The sequence below is a fragment of the Manis pentadactyla genome, chromosome 7, assembly GCF_030020395.1.
Source record: "Manis pentadactyla isolate mManPen7 chromosome 7, mManPen7.hap1, whole genome shotgun sequence".
Classification (NCBI taxonomy): Eukaryota; Metazoa; Chordata; class Mammalia; order Pholidota; family Manidae; genus Manis; species Manis pentadactyla.
In genome coordinates this window covers 72,399,310-72,426,195 of record NC_080025.1, presented here as the reverse complement: position 1 = coordinate 72,426,195, position 26,886 = coordinate 72,399,310, and the positions used below count along the sequence as shown (strand labels likewise).

At 37.9% G+C, this 26,886-nt stretch overlaps 1 protein-coding gene across 1 annotated transcript in view; it reads right to left on the bottom strand.

Annotated features, from left to right (window-relative positions):
• The window catches only part of ZNF804B (zinc finger protein 804B), a 567,181-nt gene extending 540,870 nt beyond the window's left edge, over positions 1–26,311 (bottom strand). Inside the window, exon 1 of the mRNA XM_036911794.2 lies at positions 26,197–26,311. Within this exon, the coding sequence (XP_036767689.2) occupies positions 26,197–26,304 (108 nt within the window). The 5' untranslated portion in view covers positions 26,305–26,311. The remainder of the gene's footprint in view (positions 1–26,196) is intronic.
• Positions 26,312–26,886: the final 575 nt, after the last annotated feature.

Here is a 26,886-nt window from a genome sequence, read left to right as displayed (position 1 = left end):
CCTCTGATATCAAACAGCTGTACTGAAAAGTGAATCAGCAACTCTGTAGAGCTGATATTTGTTTCTTTACTTTTTTACACCTCAGTTTCCTCAACTACAAAATGACTGGGATATCAGTATCTACATTGTAAGATAGGGAATGGGGGTTACATGAAGTAATGGTATAAAGATCCTGGCATACAGTAAGCACTCAGTAAATGTTATTCCTTTCATCAGAACTCTGCAGTGACTTCCGTTTCACCTCCAGGATTAAAAAGCAAGATTGTGTTATGATCTGCAAGGCCTTGATCTCTGACACATGCTTACTTAGCTCCTGGGGCCTCATCTCGTACTCACTGCTCTTTTTTCTCACGTGTTGTTCTCTCCCAATATGACCATTGCTCTTTGCCTTTAACTTCCTCTCTTCTCTTAGCAGAATTCTGCTTATCAATCAAATTACAGGGAAGACTGGCAAACTGGAGAAACCCTTTCCTGTCCTTATTGTACATGGTACCCAACCACATGCTTGCCATTCTCCTGTCATGCTGCTGTTTGTTCCAGTCATTTCCCCACCAGCAACTCATAAGCAATTATCATGGCAGTTTTTGGTACATGTATCTTTAGTTCCTCATTTTGAAAAGGAGTCATTCAAAATATCTTTAAAAATGTCTCCATAAGGTTAATTTTACTTTTATCAAAATGGTTGAGAAATTTCAATATATTAAAATGTTCCTATATGATTCATTGGGATTTGGCCATCACCATAAAGCTCTTTAAGATAGGTCAAAACATAATAGTTGATCTTAAGTCTTCAGTTTTACCCACATAATAAATTCTTCAACTCTAATTTGGAAGGATACTAAGGATATCTCCTGGAAATGAGTCAGTCAAACTTTCATATTTACATATTACTACTCACTGAGCCAAGTATAGGATCTCATTCCCAATTCATTGGATTAAAAATACTTTTTCCTGTTGGAGCATCTGAGCAAGCTACTAGTAAGATATACCATCTTTATTCCATATTTTAAAGCTGTTTTCTTTATGTTCTTCAAGTTCTGGTTTCACTAGCCACAGTTATCTGTTTGTTGAGATATGTACTTGATAAGACCAATTATCTATTATCTACACTTGGTTAGTTTATTACAAAAGTGTAAATTTGATTCCATTTTAATTATATAGTTCACTTTCCTGATCTGTTTTTAAAATATTTAGCCATTTTTAAAGATAGAATTTTTAAAATAGTACGTTAAATGTAAAGCTTTGATTAATGGAGGAAGAATTACGTGTCTGAGTATTGAACATATTTACATTTCACCAAAATGCATCTAGTGCACTGACCTCCTCGGGGATCTCTCACCCAGGCCTCATCTTCCTCCTCTCTCTCTCTTCCTACTTTAAGCTATATTTTGCTTTTGACAGCAAAAATAATAGACTGCTCTACAACATGGTTTACTTTATTGTAGATAAAACCACATCTTGTAATGCTTTTTTGATTTTTCACTTTCTTTGCAGTGACAATTCTTGAGCATATACTCTTTTCTAGCAAAATCATGAAAAAGTGTAAAGAGCATTGAAGGGAGCTGACTAACCTTTGATATGTACTAACTCATTATGTTACTCTTAACACTAATTTATTTTTTAAGTCTTCATTCATCTCCATTATGGAATCTACAAGCATCATAAAGAAGTCTATGAATCCCTTGAAATATTATCCAAAAATGTGTCTGGAAGGAAAGACTATGCTGTCTTACAATCAGGCAGAGAGAATAGGACTAAAGTGCTTCTATTTAAATTTTGAAGCTCAGTGTCTGAATGACTGACTAACCCACACTTTCAAAGATTAACTTATGTGGGCAATACCAACATTTTCCTCTCAAAAATCTATCCTGGTTGCATCCATTTTAGTGCAAAGATGGATGGGAAGCTGAAAAGCCAGGCATCTATTAGATCAAGACTTCCTTACAGCAAGTTTGGGAACACTATGCAGCCAAAAGAAACAGTAAAGAATGGAGCATTTTTTTTAAGGTTTTTGGGAAACCACTGAAGATTTTAAACAGGTCATAATCAGATTGGTTTGGCTGCTGAGTGAAGAATGGATTGGCAGGGGATATGTTGGTACAGATGGACTCCTTAGTTGTTACAAGTCTTCTAACCAATGACAATAGCTTGGTCTAGATTAGCGACTGTGGAAATGGATCTCAGAGGACCAGTTTAAGAGCTAATCAAGAGATAACTAACCATAGGTTATTTAGGAGGGAAAGTTGTCAAATATATTAGGCCTCTAGTTTTTCCAACAAAATGGTACCATTCCTGAGGTAGGAAATACACAAGGAGTACAAAGTCTGTAGGGGCAGCTTGCGCTCTAAATCACTGACATGTAGCTATATACATATATGCATCAGGTTGGAATAATTTTGTTTGGTTTCCCCATTACTAATATCTTTGGATGCTGTAGAGCACTTGCATTATATTGAATCTCACACTTTGCAGAAATGGCTAAGTACTAGTATGTATTTTCTGATATAAGTAACCTCTAGGAAATAAAAGTGAAAACAGTTTGATAAATTAAGCTAAAGGAGAAATTTCCCTAAAGATTAACTTGAGTCTGATATTCACCTCCACAGCTCTCCTTAATCTCAGATCTGCATTTAGAGGAGCCAGAAATAAAGCAGCAGCGCTCACTGAGTTTAATTCCACCCCTTAGTCAAATAAAAGGCATTCAAAGCACTAATTTAATAATTGTTTATTGATTGCCTCCTATATGTACAGCCATGTATTAGGGGTCACATAGACACATAAAAGGCTCCATGGGGCTCTCCCCAAATTCACTGGTATATCATTTATTCCATTTGCAAATAAAAATGCCTTTGGCATTATACTGAAATGGCTTGCCCTGTTTTTCTCAATTGGTTGTGGGACAACATGACACACACTGAATTTTATTCCCTTCCTGCATTTAGTTTTAGTCATTCAGCAAGTATGAACTGAAAAACTGTCAAGCACTTTGTCAGGCATGGGGGCCCAGGGGTACAATACAATCATGAGAAAATAAGCATAATTTCTACCTTAGAGAGCGTGCAGTTTCTATCTCCCTCTACCCCAGGCATATAAAAGAAAATTAAAGAATTATAATAGTAATTTCATCATGGATATGCAAGTTGCAGTAGTTTCCCAATTTTACCAACTGTAGAAGATTAGGGACTGCCTTTGAGGGAAGAAATAAGGATTTCTCAAAGTTAAATAGAAATGAGCCAAATAAAAGGCAAAGAGTAGGAGGGGAATGTTCCTGGTGAGGATATATATATACTCTATCAGAGAGATGTTCTAAAACCTAAAGGCAAGAAATCCACACTGTGCTGCAAGAATTGAAAGAATTTTACTAAGGTGGGACGTAAAGGACAAAGGAAGCCAATAGAGATGAGCTGGATAGTTGGGCCTGGGAGCAGATTATACAGACATGCAAAGCTACATCAGTACCATGACTTCATCTCAGCTGAAATGGGACCCAGCTGTGTTTTAATCAGAGCAATGTCATGATTAGATAGATATTACAGAAGGACCACTCTGAATTGGGAGAAGAGCCTGGAAGAGAATGAGCTAAGTAGACTGGATACATTTAGGAGGCTATTACACTAATGAGGGAAAGATGGAAGGAAGTCTATACAAAAATAACAAGAATAGAGAGAGGTGGCAAAAATCCAGTTATGTCAGATATCTTGGCATTTGACTGAAAGTAGAGAGTATGAAGGAAGGGAAGTAGTCATGATGAACACCTGAGAGATGGCAGTGCCACGGATGGTGCCAGGGAAGCCAGGAGAAAAGAACACTTGCAGAGAAGAGAGTATTTAGCAACATTAATTTGTCTCAAAGTCACGTAAGAAAAGGGCTACCAAAGAAATTATAGGTGACTTAGAAAGAGTGACATGCAGTGTAGTGGAAACAGCGGATAGGAGGATGAAACATGAGAACTGGGTGAGGAAATAGAAAACAAAATACAAACAGTATTTCTAAAAGCTTTACTGTTTAGTTGTTAGTGAATTTGCAAATTCAATTTAGGAATGCAGAAGGCTCTTATAAGATCCTACAATGTTTACTGAAAGGAGGACCACCAGTTTAACCTGTTTCCAGGAAGGAATCTGTCCTTTCAGGTGAGAGTAAAGGTCCCATCACAGCCAGAAGGGAAAAGAGCTCTGTCCGGTTTTGAATGGAAAAGATCCTGTCTCATACCTAAAGGTCCTCAAGTGACTATTTGTACAGTTCTAGAAAAGAAGCCTTCCTCAGTAAACATGTGTTGAGATAAATAATTGTACTCAACTCTAGAAGAAAGCTAGCTATGAAGAAAGTGACTTTAGAGTACATGTGATCTCTGATGTTATAGCTCCAACTGTGGGTTATTCCACTGGAATTTCCATGGTCAAACTTTTATGGTTTACAGAGGATGCCATGTGCTTTATCTCCTTTATAGATCAACCACATTGCACTTGTAAATTCTGCTCTGAAATCTGGCTCTTATCCAGATTGCTTCCTTCTTTGCCCAGTGAGGGCATGCTAGGAAATTGCAAATAACAGTCAAATCTCAATTTTCCAAACTAATGATTTTAAAGAGCAATAATGCATCATCCAAAATGATGGTGAATTGATGAACCATTTATCTCTGTAATGTATATTCATTAAATTTGACTAAAAGTACATCTATGTGGCATTCACAACAAAATGATAAAGCATTTCAACTGAAGTGACTCACAGGGTTTTCAGTTTCCCTATTTTGGCTTCCTACTGCATGCTATTGCTTATATCACCTTTCATGTTTAGGTGACTCATGAAAGTAATATACCCTGCTTTTAGGATGGAAGAAATAATCAAGTTTCTCCCACTCCTTGTGGAATTTTCTTATCATTGTCATCATTCTCTGCAGCTATGTTTCTCTGTCTCTATCCAAACAGCTTCACAAAAGTAAAGAGAATATAACGAACCCATGTATTCATCGCCCACCTTCAACAGTGATCTGCATCTCTTTTGAAAATGTACTCTTTGGTAAGAAACATGACTATCATCTTTCTGAGATATTTCAGATTAAGAAAGCATGTAAATTTAAAACAAGGGGAGCTTTAGATATTGTCTCTTCCTTCTGAGGCCTTTGGTGAGGAAAATGAAACAAGACTTAATAAATAAAGCACATCGCTGACTGATAGGAAGGCAGGAGCAAGACATTACCCACGTCTTTCTTATTCCCTCTGGTGAAATTAAGACACCACCTCTACTGCCTTATTCTCAGTTTGGAATATTTCAAAAATCCACACATTTCTAAATGTTAATTTCCACAGTCTTACAAAGCAAAAACAACATGCAAAAACTTGAAGTGTTTTAATGTCTGATTATCGGGTTGAATTTTTAGGGGTAAACAGCAGAGTGATGAGTTGTAAGAGACAAAATTCTTACCTTGCATGTTTTTGAACCAGGATATCATCCATGAATGTACTCGATATTCATCTATTTTATGGAATGATTTTAGCAGTTCCTGTATTCCTTTCACTACATATGAGGGGAGGTAATTACTGGTTTGACATTTTCACTTTTGACCTTGTACAAGTAGCAAATGTTCTTGTAAACTGAAAGATGTTTAGGGCTTTCAGATAATATTAAGTTGAAATGAGTGTGATGTTTTCCTCTTGTCCATAACATCTGCTTTGTGGGATCACTCTTAGGAGAGCCACTCTCCCATGGCTATCACTGCAGATGTTCACTCAGGGTGACTGTGCCCTGTGGGAGGAGCTGGATACCGCAGCTTAGGGGAAGGACATTCTACTCACAGAAGCACTGTTTCTTATCTCTGGCACTACCTGGTTCTTGCTAATATTAACCAAATGATAATTGTATAAGTACAAGTAATTAGTACACAAATAACAATAAGGCAATATTTTCCCTTTTGCATTATAGAAGAGACACCAAAATCTCTCTTTGATGAAGATGACTCCCAGTTGATTAACAGGAATAAAATGCTTGCATAAGTAGAATCATATGTGTATATCTGGAATATAATTATAGAGATATGTTTATATATATATATGCATATATATATACCTATGTGTATATACATACATCTCTTAACCCAGTCTAGAGAAACCAACTGAGATACATTAAACTACTCCCAATCAAGTGCTCCCCATCAAAGCTCAACAAGCACAGTACAAGAAAGGCTTTATATAAATGATGCAGATCATGTCTCTACCAATCACGTCCTCCCTACCTCCACTCTGACTCCCAGCTGAAAAGCTACCCAGGCTCCTTTCTCAGTGACTTCCCACAGCTCTAGAGGAGTCAGGGTCACAGACTGGGGGAGACTGCCGCCCTCTCTCCCACTGTCTCTCTCTCTCTCTCCCCCACCTCTCCTGCTCTATTACATGGACACACGCAGCACACAGGCTGGACTAGTCATTTCTACCAAGGGCAGAAAAAGCCCATTTGTAAGACAACAAATGATGAAGCTAAAGTAAGAAATAGAGATGAGCTAACTGGGAACATGAGAGATAAAGAGTCACCTCAGCTCCTGATTCCATTTCCCAGTCCTGACTAAAGCCTGGTAGCATTTTCTACCTGTGAAGTCTTTCTGACAATCAATTCCTCTCTTTTGCTCAAGTCAGTTAAAGCGGTTTGGGGTTTTGTTTTGTTTTCCTTGTGAAGCAAATAATTCTTTAGCAGCCTGACAAACATTTTAAAAAGCAACACATACAAAGAATTCCAGGTTTCACATTCAATTTGTGCTCAAATCTCCTATCTAACTGGAGCCAGAAATCTTCTGGCTAACTGACCTTGAGAATTTTAACTGTTTAACCTCTCTGGGCCTCTGTTTTGTCACCTGTAAACTGAATGAACATCCAAATATTAAATGAGGTAAATTATATATGAAAATAACCAGGAACTCAATAAATGCTTGCTGAATTCCTCAGTATTTAGAGTATGCTCTCCATGTTTGCAGTTTCCAGAATGCAGTTATGACAATAAACTTTGTGACAAGGACATAAGATGGTTTGAATTCTGACCAACACTCTAGGGAGACCTCAGAGATGTCAGGCCAATTAGTCAAGCTGCTGCTGTAATCCTTCTGTAGCAAGGATCCAGTAGTCTAAGAGATATTTTAGAAAATCTCCTAGCAGGGTAAAGTACATGGCAAGTCCTTCTGCATGCTTTTGCTGCTACTCTTAATATTCTCTGGAAGAATCCAAGCTACCTTTGATAAATGCTTAAATGCCAGTTCAGACAACTGGACCCTGATCAGTTAATTAACTTTTATTAATATGTGTTATGAATACACTACTTATATTCTTCAATAATAATATGAACATTAGAAAATCACCCACCATTGCAATTAAATGCTTTCATATACTTATGAAAGGATTTATTATTATTATTTCAAAGAACTCAACTTCTAATAAGATGAAAATGGACTTAAGTTGGCTTTATGGATTTTTGTTTCCATTATATGTTTCTAACAAGAAATCGGTTGTCTAATCATATGCACCTGAAGGAATAAGGTAATAACACCACTGTCTTATTGCCTGACAGACATAAATTGATTTTTAATATTCTTACCCAGGAGCAGAATTAGTATATGACAAAATAAGAAAGAGTACATAATGATAAGGGGAGCAAAACATGGATTTTTATTTCCTCCAAAGAAGAGAGATAATTTGGGGTTTTCACCTTGAAAAATTATAATGTTATTTGCAGTTTAAGTGAGATAACATTTTTTAAAAGTGTTTGCTTCATGTTTGAATTGTTATGCATTCTTAGTGCTTTTGGATTCTTGGAACATGCCTTTATGGTTTTGTGTAATTGTCAATAATGAGAGTTTTTACCACTAGTTACTTAATAAAGTCTGAACATTAATTATACCTATACATTGACTATTATACATAGGAAAATTTGCCAAAGTTTTATCCTCTGATTTTGCGGTATGTGTACATACCCAAATTTTATCTTTACTTTAATATTTCCATTTTGACCCACTCTAATCAACTAAAATTGAATAAATGAATAAAGAAATGACCCAAGGAACAGAGTTTCATGGAGTGCCTACTAAGTGACAAATCCTGAAGCACCCAGGCTTTTACCTGGATGAAGAAAGCTCAAACCTTATTGCCAGGAGGCTCAAGAAAAGAGAAACAGGTATGTGGACAATTTAAATGCCATTATGTTGTAATAAAGGAAAGTGAAATCCATGGTGATGCAGAGAGAGAATAATTAATTCTGAGTAAAGCAGTTTCTCACCTGAGCTCTGGAATCTGAAGGTCCTGGATCCTAGCCCTAACTCTCTGTCACTCAGTAGCTGTGAATTGTGGAGCTTCATCTCCTCTGCAAAATGGAAGATAACAGTGTCTACATCTTAGGGTTGATTTAAGAATTAACTAAGACAACATATGAAGGCTTGTTTGTCTGACATAGAATGAGTGGCTTCCCTCCCACCTGGTACTGTGACTGTGAACTGGGCATTAGGAGGTATTTATGACACTGGGGGAGCTTCAGGGAGAAGAGCATCCTGCAGGAGTTTCCAATGGAAAAAGGAGAGGATAGTTAGCAAATCATAAAAGCTTCAGCCTCTGGCCTCTGGATTACAAATAAAGGGAGTATTGGTGAGCTGACAGAGGTTTGATAATTTCATCCTGAACATTTGTGCAACACACTATGGGCTGCTTGTTTCAAATGTACATCTCAGGCCCAGCCGCAGGTATTCTGATTCTATTAAATCTAATGGGGGGCCTCACATACACAGTTTCACCCCATTTAGACAATAACTGATGAAGATTAGCTCCAAAGGCTATTCTAGCTTGATTTGATTACAGGTAACTATGTTGCCATATTTGACATGTGATATGGCAGTCTTATTGTTCATCTTTATATTCTAGAATCAGGAGAAAGTGCATGTGGGGAAGTTGGGGTTCCTATGGCCAGGATCCTCACTGAACCTAAACCACCTGATGATGTAACTGGCCTGTTGCTAGGCTACCTCTTCCACACCTGTAGGCAATAAGCTATTATTGCACTATATAGAGAGCTCGGCCCAGTGCTCCAGGCGGAGGTAGAGACACTAGTGTTCCACCTACTGCTAGGAGAACAAGCCAGGGAATAAACCCTTTCACCCCAAAGAAATGTTCTACTGTCATTTCTTTGGTCACCCTGAATACATAGAGAACTTGCCAGGGGCTGAAACCCCAAGACAGTGCACCTATACACAAAAAAGTACTTGCTATTGATTGCATTGAAATCAGCCAACTTGACAGCCTTTCTCTAAATATTCACATTTTTTAACAGCAAATTTTGAAAAATGAGCCATAATCTGAAAGATCAGAAATGTTCTCTTCCAGGACATTTATCATACAGGTTTATTTGTTTAATGTGTTTTCCATTCTAGACTTTTAAGTTCTACTGAGGCAGACAACATGGTACCCCATTCACCTCAGCAGTTCCACCAGCTAGCGCAATGCCAAGTACAGTTAATCAGGAAGTATTCTGTTTTCAGGAAAATGGAAAATGCTTGCATTACTTGGCAGGAGGTAAGAGTGGGAGGAGAGGTGCAGGGCAGGTGTAGACTGGAGAAATATTTGAGAATTAAAATGAGCAGATTTACCAATTTGATGGGAAATTAAAGAAAAACACTTTCAAACTGTAAGCCCAGATTGTGGATGCAGATGACGTCCCCAACCAGGAAGAACACACTTGGTGGAAGATCAGTTTAGTGTTAGAGATTATGTGTTTGAGGTGTCCACGGGAGGTATTTACCAGTGAATAACCACAGATGCATATGAATCTAAAATTCTGAAGTGTGGGAAGTAGAACGATGGCCCTCATAGATGGCCCATGATCGAATTCTCAGCACCTATGAATGTTACCTCACATGTCAAAACGGACTTTTAGATGTGATTACAACTAAGGACCGTGAGAGGAGAGGAGCCCCAAGAATCCAGGTGGGCCCCATCTAATCACACGAGTCTTCTAAAGCAGAGTTTTTCCCCAGCTGTAGAGAAGTAGAGAGATGGCAACTGGAGAAGAACTTGCTGGCTTTGAAAATGGACGTGGCAGGTGGGAGCCAAGGAATGCAGGCAAATTCCAGAAGCTGGAAGAGACAAGCAAATGGATTCTGCCTTAAAGCCTCCAAAAAGAAAGGCAGCCCTGCCTGTTTCTTGATTTTAGCACAATAAGGTCTCTGTAGGACTTCTGACCTACAGAGCTGAAGAATAGTACATTTGTGGTATTTTAAGCTACTAAATCTGTGGTACTTTGTTATATAGCAGCAATAGGAAACTAATATGCATGAGGTCTGGGCTGAAAATAAATATTTGTACCCACCTTTGAGATTTCTATGTAACAGAAAATAATTTCCTTCATTAGTTAATACCTCTCCCTCTTAGTTTCTGCAATCTCAAAGCACGTGGTGTGAATGCAGGGCTGGGTATCTCTCCGTTGGACAGCAGATCTATTGTCACCATTCCTACTCTCTTCCGAGACCAGGAGCCTATAAAGCACTGGCTGGAAGCCTATGAACTGTATCCCCGCCAGGCTTGGTGCCAGCTGGGTTCTGCTGAGGGCTGCCAATGGAAAGCCCTGGTGGGAGTGTGGAACTTAGGAAAAGGGAAGCAGCGTGATTTTTTACTTCTGCTTCTGGTTCCAGTTGTTTTGGCGTCTCCGCACTCATGGGTTCCAGTAGTCGTGGCAGTAGCTGCAGGCACCTGCCCCATGGGCAGCAGGTCCAAGGACACCAACCCCTGCGAGCTCCCAGATGCCCACAGGCAGGCTGGGGTGGCTTCAGAAGCAGCAGCAGGTAAGGCTGGTGGGGCTCAGGCAATACCACTTTCCCCTTTGCTCCTCCAGTCCTGGGGGCTGTAGTGACTTCCTTCAGTGACTAGTCTCTAGATAGTATCACCTTCTCCTCTCCTCTCCCTCAGGCTTTTCAACATATTTGTAAACAATTCCTTGCATTGTACTCTCTCTGTTTGAAAAGCTGAGAGTGGTTTCTCTTATCCTGACAAGACACTGATACAAATGCTTTTTGCAACATGAAGTGGCAAATGCTGTATATGGATTGAATGTTTTCTGTATGTGCTGTGGGCACCTATAAAAAGCTTGTATTAACACACAGACCTTAATACTTGCTCATGATGTAAACATAAGTATGACATATAGCCCTTTGTCACATTAATATTTCTGTCAAATATTGTACTGTTTAAGTGGGTTTTTACTGGGGAGAGAGAGTGATGGAGAGAAAAACACCTGATTGGTTCATTAGAATATCCAGAAGCAGTGAAAAATATCTAAACACAGTAATGAGGTTGGATGCTTATCAGCACAGAGACAGTAGGTTTAGCTTACATATTTCTCCCTAGTGGAAAAAAGGAGAAAAATTCCTACTACATGGCAGCAGGATCATAAAAACAACTCTTCTACTTAACTCAATTCACTTTGACAAAAACAACACAAGAAACAGAAAAGCCACTTCAAATGTATCACTGTCTTGAATTAAAGATAAATCAGGAATGTCAGGCACACTGAGCATTTTCATTATGAAAGCTGTGAAAACACAGGGATGCTACTTGCAACAGTTGTGCTCAACAGCAAGCCAACTGGCCACCATGCCTGCACTTCTCTTCCAAGAAAGCACAACTAAATACAATAAAGAGCAACCTTTTAGGGCCAAACAAAAGAATAATAGCTTCAACAATTTGATGTAGAAGTTCCCAGTCAGTGCTGAGACATTTTAAGGGGTCAAGGAAACCTGTTTTTGATAGAATGAGCCAACCGCGCTAGGAGTAACCATAGGCTGCCTTTCACTGTGCACTTATGATTTGTCAGACACTGTGCCAAACGTTTACTCTTCCTCAGCTCATTCCCTTAGAATGGCCCTGTAAGGCGAGTAACATCACCAGTGAACAGGCTGCGGCTCAGAGTGGTGGAGCATTAACCAAGCTAGTGGGCACTGGTGTGGGACATCACACCAGGTCAGGGAAGTCCAACTCTAAGATCAGTGTGCTTACCCACCTGGCTACACTGAATACCAGAAGGGAAAATGCCCGTGCCCACACCTTAACACTGTAGGGGCAGGAGGGGTAAATGCATAAAACATGGCCATATATATACATAAATGATATCACAAAACCCTACAAACATCACAGTGTTTACCTTGTATTTTTAAATAAACATTAAAAACATGCAACTTTTGTCACCAAGCAACACTGGAAGGGACTCATCTTTTAGTGGTCACATGTGCATTTCACAGATGAGGAAGGTGCTTCATCCGAAGAAGTCAGTGTTTATTACCTGGGTCATCAATGTTATTATATCAATTCCTTTGATCAAATGTCCTTAACAAAGACAAAATGAGTCCCTATAATTGATTAAAACCATTCTTAAAAACCTCCATTTTCCTTTCTTTTCTTGACAGGAATGTTAAGAGTTTTCTTAAATAACAGTTTTCCTAAAGCAAGAAAACTCTTTTGGCCACTACAGATTCCTCTAAAGAGACAAAGAGGAGTATTTGGGTGAAATTCAAATCATAATATCATTCCTGTGTAAATATCTATAAAGTTAATGCTCAATTATTCTCTCTTTATAATAATGGGCCAATTTATGATGAATTTACAAGTAACTAAAACAAATGATGACTCAACTTTGGTAGTCTTTATCTTCTTATTTATAAATCATTTCTGGTTTTGTTTGTAATGATAACAAAGAAACCATGGTTCCCTACCTCATTTGGCACAACCCATAGGAATTAAGTAGAAGTTCTCATGTCAGAACTACAGAGTATCTATAAATAGATATCTATAAATAATCTAGTTACAGAGTATCTAGATACAGAGTATCTAGCTCTGTAGTGAGATTAAAAGACAATATTTCTACGTAAGACACTTTCCTTATTCCTCTGTTGCATGGTCAGCAGGATCCTACATGGTAGGTTGGCCCTTTTCTGCCACTCCCGCCTCATCTTGCACCCCCTCAGCCCCTTAGCCCCTCAGGCCCACGCTGCAGCCCAGGGGAGCCTTTCCCTGGGTCCTGCCTTAGGGCTCCGTGTGGTGTAACTCCTACTCATTGTTCAGGCCTCAGAGTAGCCGTCATCTGTTCTGGGAAGCCTTCCTTAATTCTAGAACTGGTAGGCTCACCTGTTATACCCCTCTCTAACATCAGTTACTTTTTCTTCATACAAACTTGTACATTTATAAACAGCTTTCTGAAATAAAAAAAAATGTTTAATTCCCTGTCTGTAGTATCTGCTGGTGTTTACCTCATTATCAGCAGCTCCTGGTTGGTACCTGCCCAGCATGTAGTACTCCAAAATGGCTTGTGAAAACTTAGGATATGAACTCCACCAGCTTCCGGGCAGAGCAAAAACTGCCCTGAGAATTTTCCTCTGGGCACCTGCAGTGGCAGGAATGTACATCTTCCAAGCAGGGCAACACAGAGCTCTGGAGGCTAGGGCCTTTAAATCTTCCTCTTTCTCTTAGGGGCTTCCTCTTTGGGGACTCTACTCTTTCGGGGGTCCTAGAGCCCTTCAAAAGCAGAACCTTGAATTAAAACTTATCTTGGGTGCTCCCAGACTATGCTTTTGCTCTCCTCTCCAATGGATTCCCTTTTTTCTTTCAGAGACCTAACTTGCAGCTGAGGTATTAGGCTAAGAGAATAATCTTTCCCAGATCTTTATTCACATTGAAGAGTAAATAAGTAGCAGGATGAGGAGATGCTTCTTATGCGTATTTGCCTTTAATCAGCATCTAAAATACCTGGCATCTGCCACTAAGAATGGAAGTGTCTCCACACATCAGATACGTGACCTTCCCTATGGGTGGTGGCCAACCATGCCTCTCCATGAACAGATCTCCAAGGAAAATGGGGCACTCAGACCCTCTTACCACACAAAGCCCAGTTAAATGCTCTAATACTTACTCTCTTCTAGGTTCTATCTCCACAACATCCCTTAATCCCATAGATGATTATAGTTTGGAATTGGCTCCTTAGGCTGCATCCCACAAGGAGAACAGCTGGATTACAGGAAACCTGCCCTCAACTGCTGTCATTCCCTTGGTTTCATGTATACATCTGAGGTTTCAAAAACAAACAAAAAAAAGAAAACAAAGCCAAAAAAAACAAAATTGAAAAGTATGCAGATAAAAGTTTAGACTTGTCTAGGTCTAAATTAATTTTAACTCTGACCTAAGTGCTCAATGCCATGGACCAACTGAACCCCATCCACAGGCAGTGCCTATCTCAGGTCATCCATTTCAGATGCCCTCCTTGCCTTTTCTCTCCACTTATTTAAAGGAGTATGTCCACACACCAAAGCCTGTAGGTAGTACTGGTTCCTAGAATTATATGGTTCACAGGAAATATGTCTTCTCTTCCCACAGAGTGATTTATCTTAGAGCTTTAATATATGGTCAGCAAGTCCCTGGAATATAGCAAGTACCTAGCAAATAGTAGACCTTTAATAATACTCATTCAATATATGATTGAAGGAATGAAGGAATGACTTACTCCCTATTCAAAATGTTTTTTATGTTTTCAATTCCTTTGAAATGTCAGGCTTCTCCTGGACTCCCCTTCTATATCTAGATTTCTGGCCCCACACTGGCTATTTCTCATTATCTCTATTTAAAATCAACCTTCACTCCTCCTTGGTCACTCAGTTCAGGGGAAAATTTCTTGAACTTCCTTGAGCTTATCCATTAAGGGGTTCCTGGTTCCCAAAGTCATCTTAATGGTTTTTCTTATAAAAACTGCAAACATAGAGTGAAACTAATATACTATTAGTGTCTAGTGATGGAATTAATTAGCAATGTGTCAAACAGCCAATTGAGTTACTCCAGGTAAGATCCATGCATTTTAACTATGTTTTGGAAACATCCCCCTTCACAGTCCATCTCAGTGGTATTTAAATCATCCAGGGCATACGCCCAGGTGCATCTTCCCTCTCAGCCTCCTTGGACAGATACAGAGAACAGGAGGGGTCTTTCACCAGCAAACACCTTCCTTCCACCATCAGCCAAAGTAGTTCTGCTTTTATTTTGCTCCTAGGATTTCCTTCAAAAAAAACGTACCTATCACAGCTTTAAAAACAAAACAACCACCACCTGAAAACACTGGGCAAACATTAGTGAGTGGTTTCCAAACAGGGCGGTAAGAAACTTTGAGGTTGCGGGTACTTTCTGCACTTCATTACTCATCAAGATCAGAAATTGAATACCAGGGCTAGCCTTATATTCATGATTTAATGACGAATTTAAAACTTCACATACCCAAATTTTTGCCACATAAGCAGATCACCTGTTGTATTCCAGCTACTGTCTGTTGAGTCTAACTCAAGAATCTTCAAGTAAGTGATGATCTTACTGTGTAAATCCACCCAAGGCCACTCCCTGTGAATATCTTTGTGCCAATTACAATTTCTCTCCATCTATACTTTCTCACCTGTTCTACTCCCTATGGAGGACAAACTGGTTTTCCTTATCACTTTCAGGATGGAATCTATCCTGATGATCACAGAGAATGAAACTGAGTGTGATTTTAGAAAAATCAAATTCACAGCAAAGTGACCTACATAAGGAAGGAACACATAAGGAAGGTTTCTTACTCTTTATTACGTCTCCTCTATAATGCAATTTCACAAATCCTCCTTCTGTGATTATAAGAAGCAAATCACCAGTGATTGTCACCAAAGATTTTCCAGTAACATCATACAGAACTCTTGAACTCATACTATATAGCATACAGATATTGGAAGATGAGCATTTCATTTCATTGAAAAATATATGATCAGTCTTTTAAATACATTTAAATTCATTTAAATTGGGATTGATTAATATAAGCATTGTTTGAATTTATCTATAATCTTCTTGGCAATAATCCTGTTTCCATAGTAACACAAACTTGCATTTTATCCTCGTGCATTTGTGTGAATTATAACAACTTTTGTAATAAAGTTTACATATCATTTGCACACAAATTTCATTTTTTTATGAGAAGTCCAGGCTAGAGGTTTCTTTCCTTTAATCATTTATTGTTATCTTGCCACTAAGCACATAATTCACATCTCCTCCCAAGTAATGAAAACTCAAGAGAGCCATTCCTAACCACTTGTGAGAGATTTCTAAATCTACATAATGGTCAGATCTTTGAACTTCAACACGTAATATTAAGGAAAAGATAATGTAATACTTCACAGATGTCATCCTGGATATAATCCATGTGTTGTGTTAGCATAAATCCATTCATTCTTACTTAATCAGTATTCTTTTTTTGTTCATTTGTTTCAAATAGTTAGCAAGTTAGTTTTGGTCAAAGTGAAGTGGAAACACAAAAAGCAGCTGAAATACAATCTAGCTACCTACCCCTATGCAAAAAGGAGGGTCTTAATTCAATAGTTTGCATCAGTTAAAGTTAGCTGCAAATACACATGTTCTTTACTAAGACTAATGTCATCAAAATAAATAAGGCAGTTTATAATCTGGTGTTAGGACAGTCCTTGACTTTGGGGTGTATGATGCTTGGTAAGTGGTACACCCGGGGCTTCCAAGGATCTGTAATGTTCTATCTACATCTATATCTGGGGCATTAAAAAGTTGTACACTTCTGATTTGTGACAATTTATATATTACATTATTCTTCAACATAAAAGTTATAAAATAACTTTTCTGTTTAGGTAACCCACTGTAGAATAGAAAATATTGGGGATTTCATGAAATTATAATTACTACTTCAATTGATCCTGTAACACTTTATTTAAACCTAATGCTTTCTCTTCTTAGGGAAATTGAATATATCTAAATCAAAGACTAAATAAACTAAGAAAGACAGCTTTAAGATATGCCTTTAAAGTGATCTGGTTTTTGTGTTCTTTTGTTTACCTTCTGTATACATGATATATACAGTATAAAAAGGAAATATCTGGAAAAAGCAGGCACTATTTGAAAGTGTGGATGGTATTTTTCCAAATATATGATGTTTTACTGAGTTTACCACCTTTCAAAGATACAAGAACCACCAATGTATTTTGAAACTTGTATTACATAAAAAAGCATAATAAAGCATTTGAGTTGCAGGAAGTTCAATTAATACAGAAGAGAATAATCCAAGTGATGTACATGGAAGATTAGTTAGTTCTCACAAATATTTTAGTCCTTTACATGATTTAATGATGGCACACTGAAACCCAGCAAGCAACAGGAAGAGGGAGGCAGAGACCCTGGGTAGGGCAGAAGACTCATCATTCACTACTTTAGTCTCACAAGAGGCTCAGTCACTTTAGTGAACAGAGAGGCCCCCTCACCATTGGAAATACTCTCTCTTGTTAAAAGTGGTTGCATTAGTTTCCTTTGGCTGCTCTAACAAATCACCCCTACTTACTGGATTAAAAAAACACAAATTTACTATCGTACCATTCATTCAGTCAGAAGACTTAACGGGAAAAAATCCAGGTGTTAGCAGGGCTGTGATTTATTTAGGAGACTCTATGGGAGAATCCACTTTCTTGCCTTTTCCAGCTTCAAGAGGTTGCCTATGTTCCCTGGCTTATGGTCCCCTCCTCTATCTTCAAAGCTCTCTCTGGCTCTGACACTTCTGCTTCCCTCTGATAAGGACCCTTGTGATTACACTGTGCCCACCTGCACAATCCAGGATAATCTCCTAAACATCCTTACTGTATTCATATCTGCAAAATTCTTTTTGCCATGTAAGATTCAGATTCTGTAGATTATAACATGGACATCTTTCAAGGGTCATTATTCTGCCTATCAGTGATATATTAAAAAATACATAGTGGGAGACTAAACTAGATTGCTAAGGACCCTTCCAATGTTTATATTCTATAAATAAGGCAAAGAAATCAAATATTTGTTAACAACTGTAACAGAAGTCTATTTGCATTTAGAAACTGGCCATATAATAATAAACCTGATTCTCTCCACTCCAGAGAGTATTACTCCCTGTATGTCCACCCTAGTTGACTGGATATTTAGATAAAACTCACTGTTTAGAAGAAGTCCAAACTCCTCCTGGGATAGTGGCCACATCCTGACAGATTCAAGGAGAACAAGTTTTAATAAAACTTCATTGGAAAGTGTGTGACTGATAAATTCAGGCACTTGGAGAGTAGTGGCAAGTATGCAGCAACCACCCTCTGGTGCTTTCTCAAGGGCTATGGGAGCCAGTGGTCAGGGAATTACTGTCTCTCTTTCAAAAGAAAGCAAAAGGCAGGCAGGAAGGAAGGGAGGCAAGTTGTAAGCATCACTGTTTTTCCACCTATTACATGCTCCTAAATAGGAAAAAAATGGTCAAGTTCCTAACTTGCAATTCATTTCTTAGAAGCTATTAAATATGTTCCCATGAAAAATGTGGTTTAACTAACTCATTTAAGAATTTCATCCATTTTATATAGAGCCAATCTTCAGTCTCATGTGGCCTTTAACAAAAAATGTTCTGAAGTGGTTACATGGAATAAAGCATTCTGCAGTTTGGATTAATAGGAAGGATTAAATTATAGTTGAAGCAATTGACCAGATGATCTCAGTAGATATTCAAGTGAGAAGCATTACCATGAAAAAAGTGACCACTTAATCCATCAGTAGAACAGTGTGCATTCTGAAAGATTCTGACTAACTTGGGGAAAAAAAAATTCTCTAAGGAGAAGTTTTCTTATGGAGTAGGGCCAAAGGGAGTATGTTTTTATCATTTATATTTCTATTCACATCTTTTTGTTTTCTATTAAAATCAATAATAAACCAGAAGCTGTACTTAGGTTTGGGGATATAAGAACAACAGCAGACTTGACCTCAGGCCCTCACATCTCCTGGAGAAATGGAAAACAACAAACAAATACTGTTCAGTGATACCCCAGGCAAACAGTGGCTGTGGCAGCAGCCTGCAAGAGAAGCTCCTGACCCATGATAGGAAACTCAGTGTAGACCCACATGAGGACCCAACTCTACAGTTAAATATGAAAGAATATATAAGACATAGCCCAAGAAATGAAGGCAAAAAGAGGGTTTGTAGCAGAGGGGACAGCATGTGCAATGGCATAAATGTCTATAAACACCCATCATGGTCAAGAACGCTGAATAACTAATATGGCAGGAGCCCAGGATCAGGTGGAAGAATAAATAGAGTTAAAGCTGAAGATGTAGGTAGGGTGTGGATCATGAAGACTCTCAGATACTACCCAAGGCCTTTGAATATTTTCTGCTAAATGTGAATGTGAATATAACTAATATGGCCACCTCTGTGTCTCCTGAACTCACATTCAGGTGAAGCAAATCAATAGGAAGTGTCAGACTTGAGGGGAGCTTCCATCCCCTCCATCATTCAAAAAAAAAAGGGTTCAATGGTTATTTTCTATTTAAAATCTGGTATTTATTTCATTCACAAAGAGGAAATGCAGACAGCCTTTGCTTGCCAAGAAAGATGTTAGAGAATATAATTATTCCTAGCAAAATGGAGATCCGGAAAGGACATATGTGTGCGGAGGGAGGGTACTGACGGTGTTTGTCTATTGCTGGGGAGGTGGATGGGGCAAGTGAAGTGCTGAGTAATAGGTGTGGGAAGGAGGGTAAGGGAAGAACACTGGAGGCAGGGTCTGAATGGAAATATGGGGGAAGATCTAAATTCTGAGCTAGAACTGAAAGTTATGTATGGATGGGAACTTGCATGCTTGTGGCAGGGATCGGACAGAATGAGGTGGTTTTCTCCATTTGCAGGGGTTTGTGCCTCTGGAGTTAGAAGTGTCAGTATTATGCACGAATCAAAAAAGGTATTTAAAAAATGATAATCACGTTAATGAAAGGACTAAGGATCAATGGCAAGAACAATAACATGGAAAGAAAAGATTGTTTAGAAAAAAAACCTGGCAGTATCCATTTCAAAATAAACTATATTCTGCCTCTTACACCCACATTAAAGTGAAATAAAATTTGCCAAAAGGAATTTGCCAATTGTCAAAGCAAGAAATTGGCAGCCCTAATTATACTTGCTACAAATGAACCAAGTGAATACTCTCCATGAATCACTCTCAAAGCTGTCCAGTACAAAATCCTGAACGGCATCCCTATATTTGGGCTTTCTATATTTATTATTTATTTATAGCTTGACATGCCTTCACAACAGGCCTAAGTCATCTAAAAGAAACTTTATACATTAAAACAATAAAATATGAATTTGAAAGAATGAGAGCCACGGAAAATAAAATTAAAATAAGAGCTAGACTAGGAATAGATGAGTAAAGGTAAAGACATCATGGTGCTCTGAAGGCCAATCAATCCTGTCACTTTGTTAAACCACAGATTTGTCTCTCAGATTCCTATCAGCCAAAGAAAAAAAGAAAAATAGTTAACCATACAGCTCTCTTTATCTGTGAACAACAAGATGATCAGTTTTTCAGAAGTGTATGTTGAGATTTTCAGTATCAAATTTGAATGAAAGAAGAGGTTAGCTTTATGCATGTTATCAGGGTCCATCCCAGGAAAAGTAAGATCATTAGTGAATATTTTTAAAAGCCCTTCTCCATTTAAAGTACTATATAATGTTCGTTTGCATTTTTGTCTTCAATAAGCTAACAATGCCTTAGTTACAACTTAGAATACTATGTAAGGTATAATTCATCTTTCCAGAATGTCTTTTGAGCTCTAATAAGTACTTCCAATTCAAGACAGACTGGAACTTGGTGATTAATATATTCTTATTATCATTGTAACTACAGATTTTCATGAAAATTAGGCAAATATTTAATTTCTCTCTCCAGACCTTATCTAAGTTAACTTGATTTATAAAATCTGTCTACAAAAGGCTGTCAACCAGTCATTTTATTAACTGAAAGTTATTTTTTAAAACCAAGATACATTCAAAAAAACAAAGTAGCATTTTTATTTTAACTTTGATTCTATTATTTTCTATAAAATATGTACATATATGCACCAAAGAATTATTCTGAAAATGCTTATTTTGAATAAACCAAATTCACCCTGAAATGCCCTTCATAAAGTTGTTTGAAATATCTATTACTCTTCTTGTTCCTTTCTCCCAATATAGCCTGAAACCTACTGACATTTCAAACTCTGTCAATACTTAACACGTGAAAAATATTTATCTTAGATCATACACATTATATAACAAAGACTTCACAGTTACAACTAACACTAAGTTTTTTTAAACTACAAATGACTAAATTCTATGTTAAATACCACTCCTGTTTAGTATGGACATGATGCCAAACATTTTATTTTGTTTCCAAATTATGGGGCAGAAACCTAAAATACACTTTATCTTAATTGCATGTGTAAAAGAAACAAAACAAAGGATTTGGCCCATCAAATTTTAATTATGAACGAAATCTAGTACAATTGAGAAAAGTCACAACTTTTAGCACCCAAAACTCACTTGATTCTTCTTATCATGGAAACTTTCTAACATCAGAGAAACACGAATTTGTTTAAGACCTAAAAAGTTGACACTTAACTTTTGAAAGCAAAAATGTCAACTGCAATTTTCTAAAATCAGTTAGTTTGGGAAAGAGGAAAGGGTTGAAAAGGCAATGAGAAAAAAGGAGGTCTCTTGGTACAATATTTGACATTATCAAAGGAAATGCGTATTTTTAAAAAGTATAACTGAGTCTTCTTTATTGAAAATATCTAAAAGTTTCTATATGAAAGGCAGTATTATGCATTCATGAATTCAAGAAAAGGAGGCAGGTGACTTCTCTACAGGAGAGCATATCTTCATAAATATATTTGGCATATGAAAAGTACATCAGTTTGAGAGCATTTTTGGATGTGTTTAACATGTACTCATTAAGCATAATGAAAATATAGACAATTGAAGATTATAGGCTTTAGAAAAAAGAACAAGGTTGTAACAACACTCATTTCCTCATTAAAGGGCTCTCTAAATAGATGCACCCACAAGGTAACTAATCTTTTCTCAAACTTCCTTCATTTATATATATGCATTCTAATTTTTTAAAGGGAGCCTTCTAGGATTTTTTAATCCACTTAAAATGGTTGTTGGTTTGTATGTCACCTCCTCCTATTAGGCAATTTAATCAAACATATCTTAGGATCAGATCACTAAACAAAACACAATAACAACAACAAATGCAAGGACCCTGATCTGTTGCTTAGATGAAAATCCAAAGAATTTACTTAATATCCAGTGTTTCTGGGGAAGACAATAGGCATTTCCAGAAACAGATATTCCTAGATGTCTAACTATGGTATTTTCAGAAATAAACAAACCTTAAGAAGGGTCACTCTATCTCAGCTTCAAAAGAGTAGTAATAAGCTAAACATGTATCACAGATAAAATATGAAACTATGATTATTATTAACATTTAATCAATAGAAATCCTGAATGATAGTATTATTATTAACCCCATTCAGATTAAGTAAACTATAAGAAACCATACTGGAATCTAAATTTGAGCTATTATACATTACCTAAAATAAGAATCTATTCAAAAAACTTTGATACTACATACATTATTTGTTTCATTAAATGCAAACATGGTGATAGAACTTCAAAATTCATACAAAAAAATGAATCCATCTTAGACTGCTTTCTTAATGAATACTTCAATTAATGCAATGAAGTTTTACCATTAACACATTTGGTGATAAAATACTCCATAATGTAATACCATAGGTAACATCCTGGAGCATTCATAACGTGTGTATCTATGTGTCTGTGTGTGTGTGTGTGTGTGTGTGTGTGTGTTTGTATCTCACACTTGCATTTTTTTAAGTCATCATTCATAGTATTTTAGATTTGTGATAAGGTGGAAGATAAATATTGTAAAATGTAGGAGGATGAAAATTTATTTTCTAAAATTAGAGACTTTTACCATTAAGCACCATGCAGTACTCTGCCATTTTTTTCTTTTCTTTAATCTACCCCTAGATTTAAAATAACATAAACTTTCTCAAATTAATCACTCACACTCTAATTAGGATGGAAAGCAGTGTGTTATCTTTTCATATCTAGTCCCGCAAGAGAAGAGAGATGTAATAGATAAGACATTTACATGTTTTTACTTTGAAGATAGGAGATGAATTTCACTCTAGGATTTTCAATTTACTGATTTATGAAATTTGTTTGGGGGTAAAATGCTTTATTTACTCCATTATTTATTCCATTAAGTATTTACAAGAATTCCATATAATGAATCAATATTTTCTAAATGAAATCCTTTGAAATAAATATGTATATAAATACAATTATTCCCTTTTGTGCTGTCAGTTTAATATCACGTGTTCAGATTTTACAGACACATGATTGGAACATGACAAATGTATACAATCACTTTAACTGTATAACTGAAGAATTGTATCTGTAAGACACTGCAATGTTAAATTCATATTATTATCCAGGTATATTTATATCAGAACTACAGTAGAAGAAACTCTTATTATATCAAAAGGAATTGCAACTTTTCTCCTTTCTATAACAAAGTTACAAAATAGTCTCATTCAATAACTGTTATGTACTACCTTTAAACATTTCTATTAAAACAGAAAAATATGGATTGAAATAGAAAAGAGGGACACATTAAAAGAGTAAGAACTAAAGCATTATAGAATTTAGTGTTACTGAGTTAAAGCAGTGAGTACATCCTAATCCATAATACCCAGATAAACTGAGTCTTGGTGAGTGGAAATAATTAAAGTCGCTAATGTAGAGGTCAACTTGAGACCATGCTGGGCACTAAATATGAAAAAAAGGTATTGTGAGAATAGCTATACTTCAAGAAAAATAAATAAATATTATAACTTGTGGATCTATGAGTTTAATATTTATGCTGATAAAAAAACAATAAATTAATGCCAACCAGAAATAACTGGGAGGTGAGGGATGAACTGAATATAAAAAGAAGTGATGAATAACCACAGTTTTTAGTTTCATGCTTCAGGGCTCATTATAAAGAAGGCAAACATAACTCATCTAGACTAGGAAACTGTTACTTAAATAGTCAAGGGTCTAGGATCCAAAATAAAGTAAGCTATTCTAATTTAAGTAGGAAGACCATGTGTTATGTAATGTGAAGGCAATTCTGACTTGTCTCAACACTGGCCAATGACAGAGAATGAATGAATATCAATTTTCACACATTTTCCAGGTCCTGTAAGAAACTATTAAGATCTTGAAAAAGTCACTCAATTCCATAATAAAATTTAAAAGAAGAGAAATCAGGTTTAGGAAGTACATATACAGACTAATTTAGATATTTTTTAATGATGCAAATGTATTTTAAGTGCATTCAGATGTGTAAACATTGGAGAGAACAATCCAGTAAGTCAAAATATAATGCTTAGATAAAAGTAAATGAATTAATATTTCAGTAAAAACCAGCCCAGCAGTGAATAAATAGAGTGTCCTGTGGGTGTGGGCACCTGGTCAGCCAGCAGAGCCAGGTGGAGATGAGCCGGCTTCTCACACCCACATTCAGTCATACAGTCCTTGTGGGATCAGTCAGGCTCTTGGGAGATGAGTGACCATGGCTGGGGGAGGAAGGACACTTTTTGACCACATGACAGAAATTTCCTCTAACAAACACTTTCGATTTGGGGAGATTAACACCATACTCTAACCAACTTAAACAGAACTAAACAATGTAGAAACTATGAAATAATTCTCTCTTTATCTTGTGAATTATTAAGACACATAATACCACAACACACTATCCAATTCAGATTTCTGTAACTAATGAGAGAGTTTTGGAAGACAGCCACAGAGATTATCAAAAGGTTAAAAAATGATGTCTATGAGAAAGGTGGAACACTCTAGGTTTTCAAGACAAAATGAGCTGAAAGAAGAATTTGAAGGATTTGTTGGCTGTAGGAAGATTCTGACACAGTGGCTTATTAAACATTAAGGTGGTTTGCTGAGACGGCACAAACTACAATCCTGAGAATCTTTAAAAATAGGAAGGATTCAGACCAGCTCCTCAGAAGGACTGAATGTGGGCTTTACTCAACTAAAGCTCTCCAAGACCCTTCTAACCCTATGATCATGTTTAATTTTAAGTGCCAATATAAAACAATATACTCCATCTAACATTTCTGATTCAGTACCATCTAATTGTGGAGTGAGAGGAATTGCAAAGACCCACTTTTTACAGAGCATAAAAGCATGTGAGGCAATAGTTCATCATCATTAGGAGCCCTGTTGCTATCTCTGGGTACTTGCACTTTCTGATTTTAGAGTTCTCATGCAAATCACATATAGCACTTAATCAAAGGTTTTTATAGTATATTGCAGTTGTGAATAATTCATGCTAATGAAGCATTAAACCATGATGGAAAGTACAAAAAATACATAAATAAAAATCAGGCAACTTAACGTTTACCTTTCTTACAGTCTTAAGATACTGGTTTACATTAAACTAGAAAAGTTGTTCTTTAAATGTAGACACTTAGTCCCAGTAATTGAAAACTTTGAAAAATAAATCATGACATGCTTTTTGTTTCTTAAAGCACATTTGAATCCTTAATACTTTAGTCTATAGTATATACCAAGGAATAAATTCATAATATGTTGAAGTCATAAACTCTGGTCAAAATTATTTTACAAAAACACTTGAATAAATCAAATAGTAAACTAAATAGAATAGTTTGCTAAGTTAAATCTCAATCGTTCCAATTGTAAATATATTTATATATAGTACAACAACCTATACTATTCACAGTTCCATTAAGAACTCTTTCCTTTCCAGAAAGAACCTTTCTTCGTAGTTAAGCATTAGATCTAATCAAGTTTTGCATCACCTTTCCTTTTGCAAAATCTTTAAATAGTTTATTTTCCTACAAAGGAACAGCAGTATTATTACATTAATTCCAACTGATGACTTCACAAAGCTTGGTTATAAAGTGCCACTCAAACTTCCTACACTGCCCATATCAGCAGATTCGTAACTTGACAGCACGCGGGAGCTACCTTCACAGCCCTGCAGTTCACTGCATTCAGTAACTATTTGCATCCACAGCGCTACAGATGCTAATGAGTGTGTTGAAAATACACATGTGAACACATACCCCTCGCTGTGTAACAAGTCTGTCAATAAATTGTATAAACGGACACAATTCACCTATGGGTAAGGTTAGGTATCAACCACCCACTCATTGTGCCAGGGCAATATCTCTTATTGTTTACGTTGATTTTGAACGTGTGAGTGCGAATGTGTGCGCAGGTTACCGGAGAGCGAGATCCGTCCTTGCGGAGGGGCCCTCTGAAGACTCCTTTAATGCCCCGGTAGTGCCCATTGCTGAGATGTCTCGAACTGATGACCAGGTAACAAGCCATGCGGGTCCAGGCAGGAGGCACAGAGCCTCAACTCCTCACCAGGCGACCGACCGTGGAAATGCGGGCTGGTTTCTCAGCAGCGACAGCGACTGCCACCTCCCGAGAGGCGGCCAGCAGTGGGCAGGGGCCGCGGCGGCCGCGCGTCCCCGCTCCTCCCCCGCGCGGGGCTCCTGCTGCCGGAGCGGCTGCTCAGACGGCAGTGGCGGCAGCCACAGAGCGCTTAGGGGAGCCGGCGAGCCGGTCCACATGCTGCTCTGCCGAGGGGGCTGCTCAGCCGCGGGCTGCCGAGATGTTTGCTTACGGACAACTTCCTGGGTCCGCCAGGGACCCGGCGGCCCCCCCGACCCCTTTCCTCCCGCCCCCCGCTCTCGCACCGAGTGCACGCCCCGGGGAGCGCGGGCGCGGGGCCCCGTCGTCTGGCCTGTGCTCCGCGGCGCCGGGGCTCGGGCGGCCGCTGCCTGTGCCGGGAGACCGGGGGGCGTCCTCGCGAGCGCAGAGCTCTGCCCGCGCTGCAGGGCGGGGGCGGCACGCCGGCCAGTGAGCGCCGGGAGCTGGGGACGCGGCGACTTGTGAGCGGCTGCG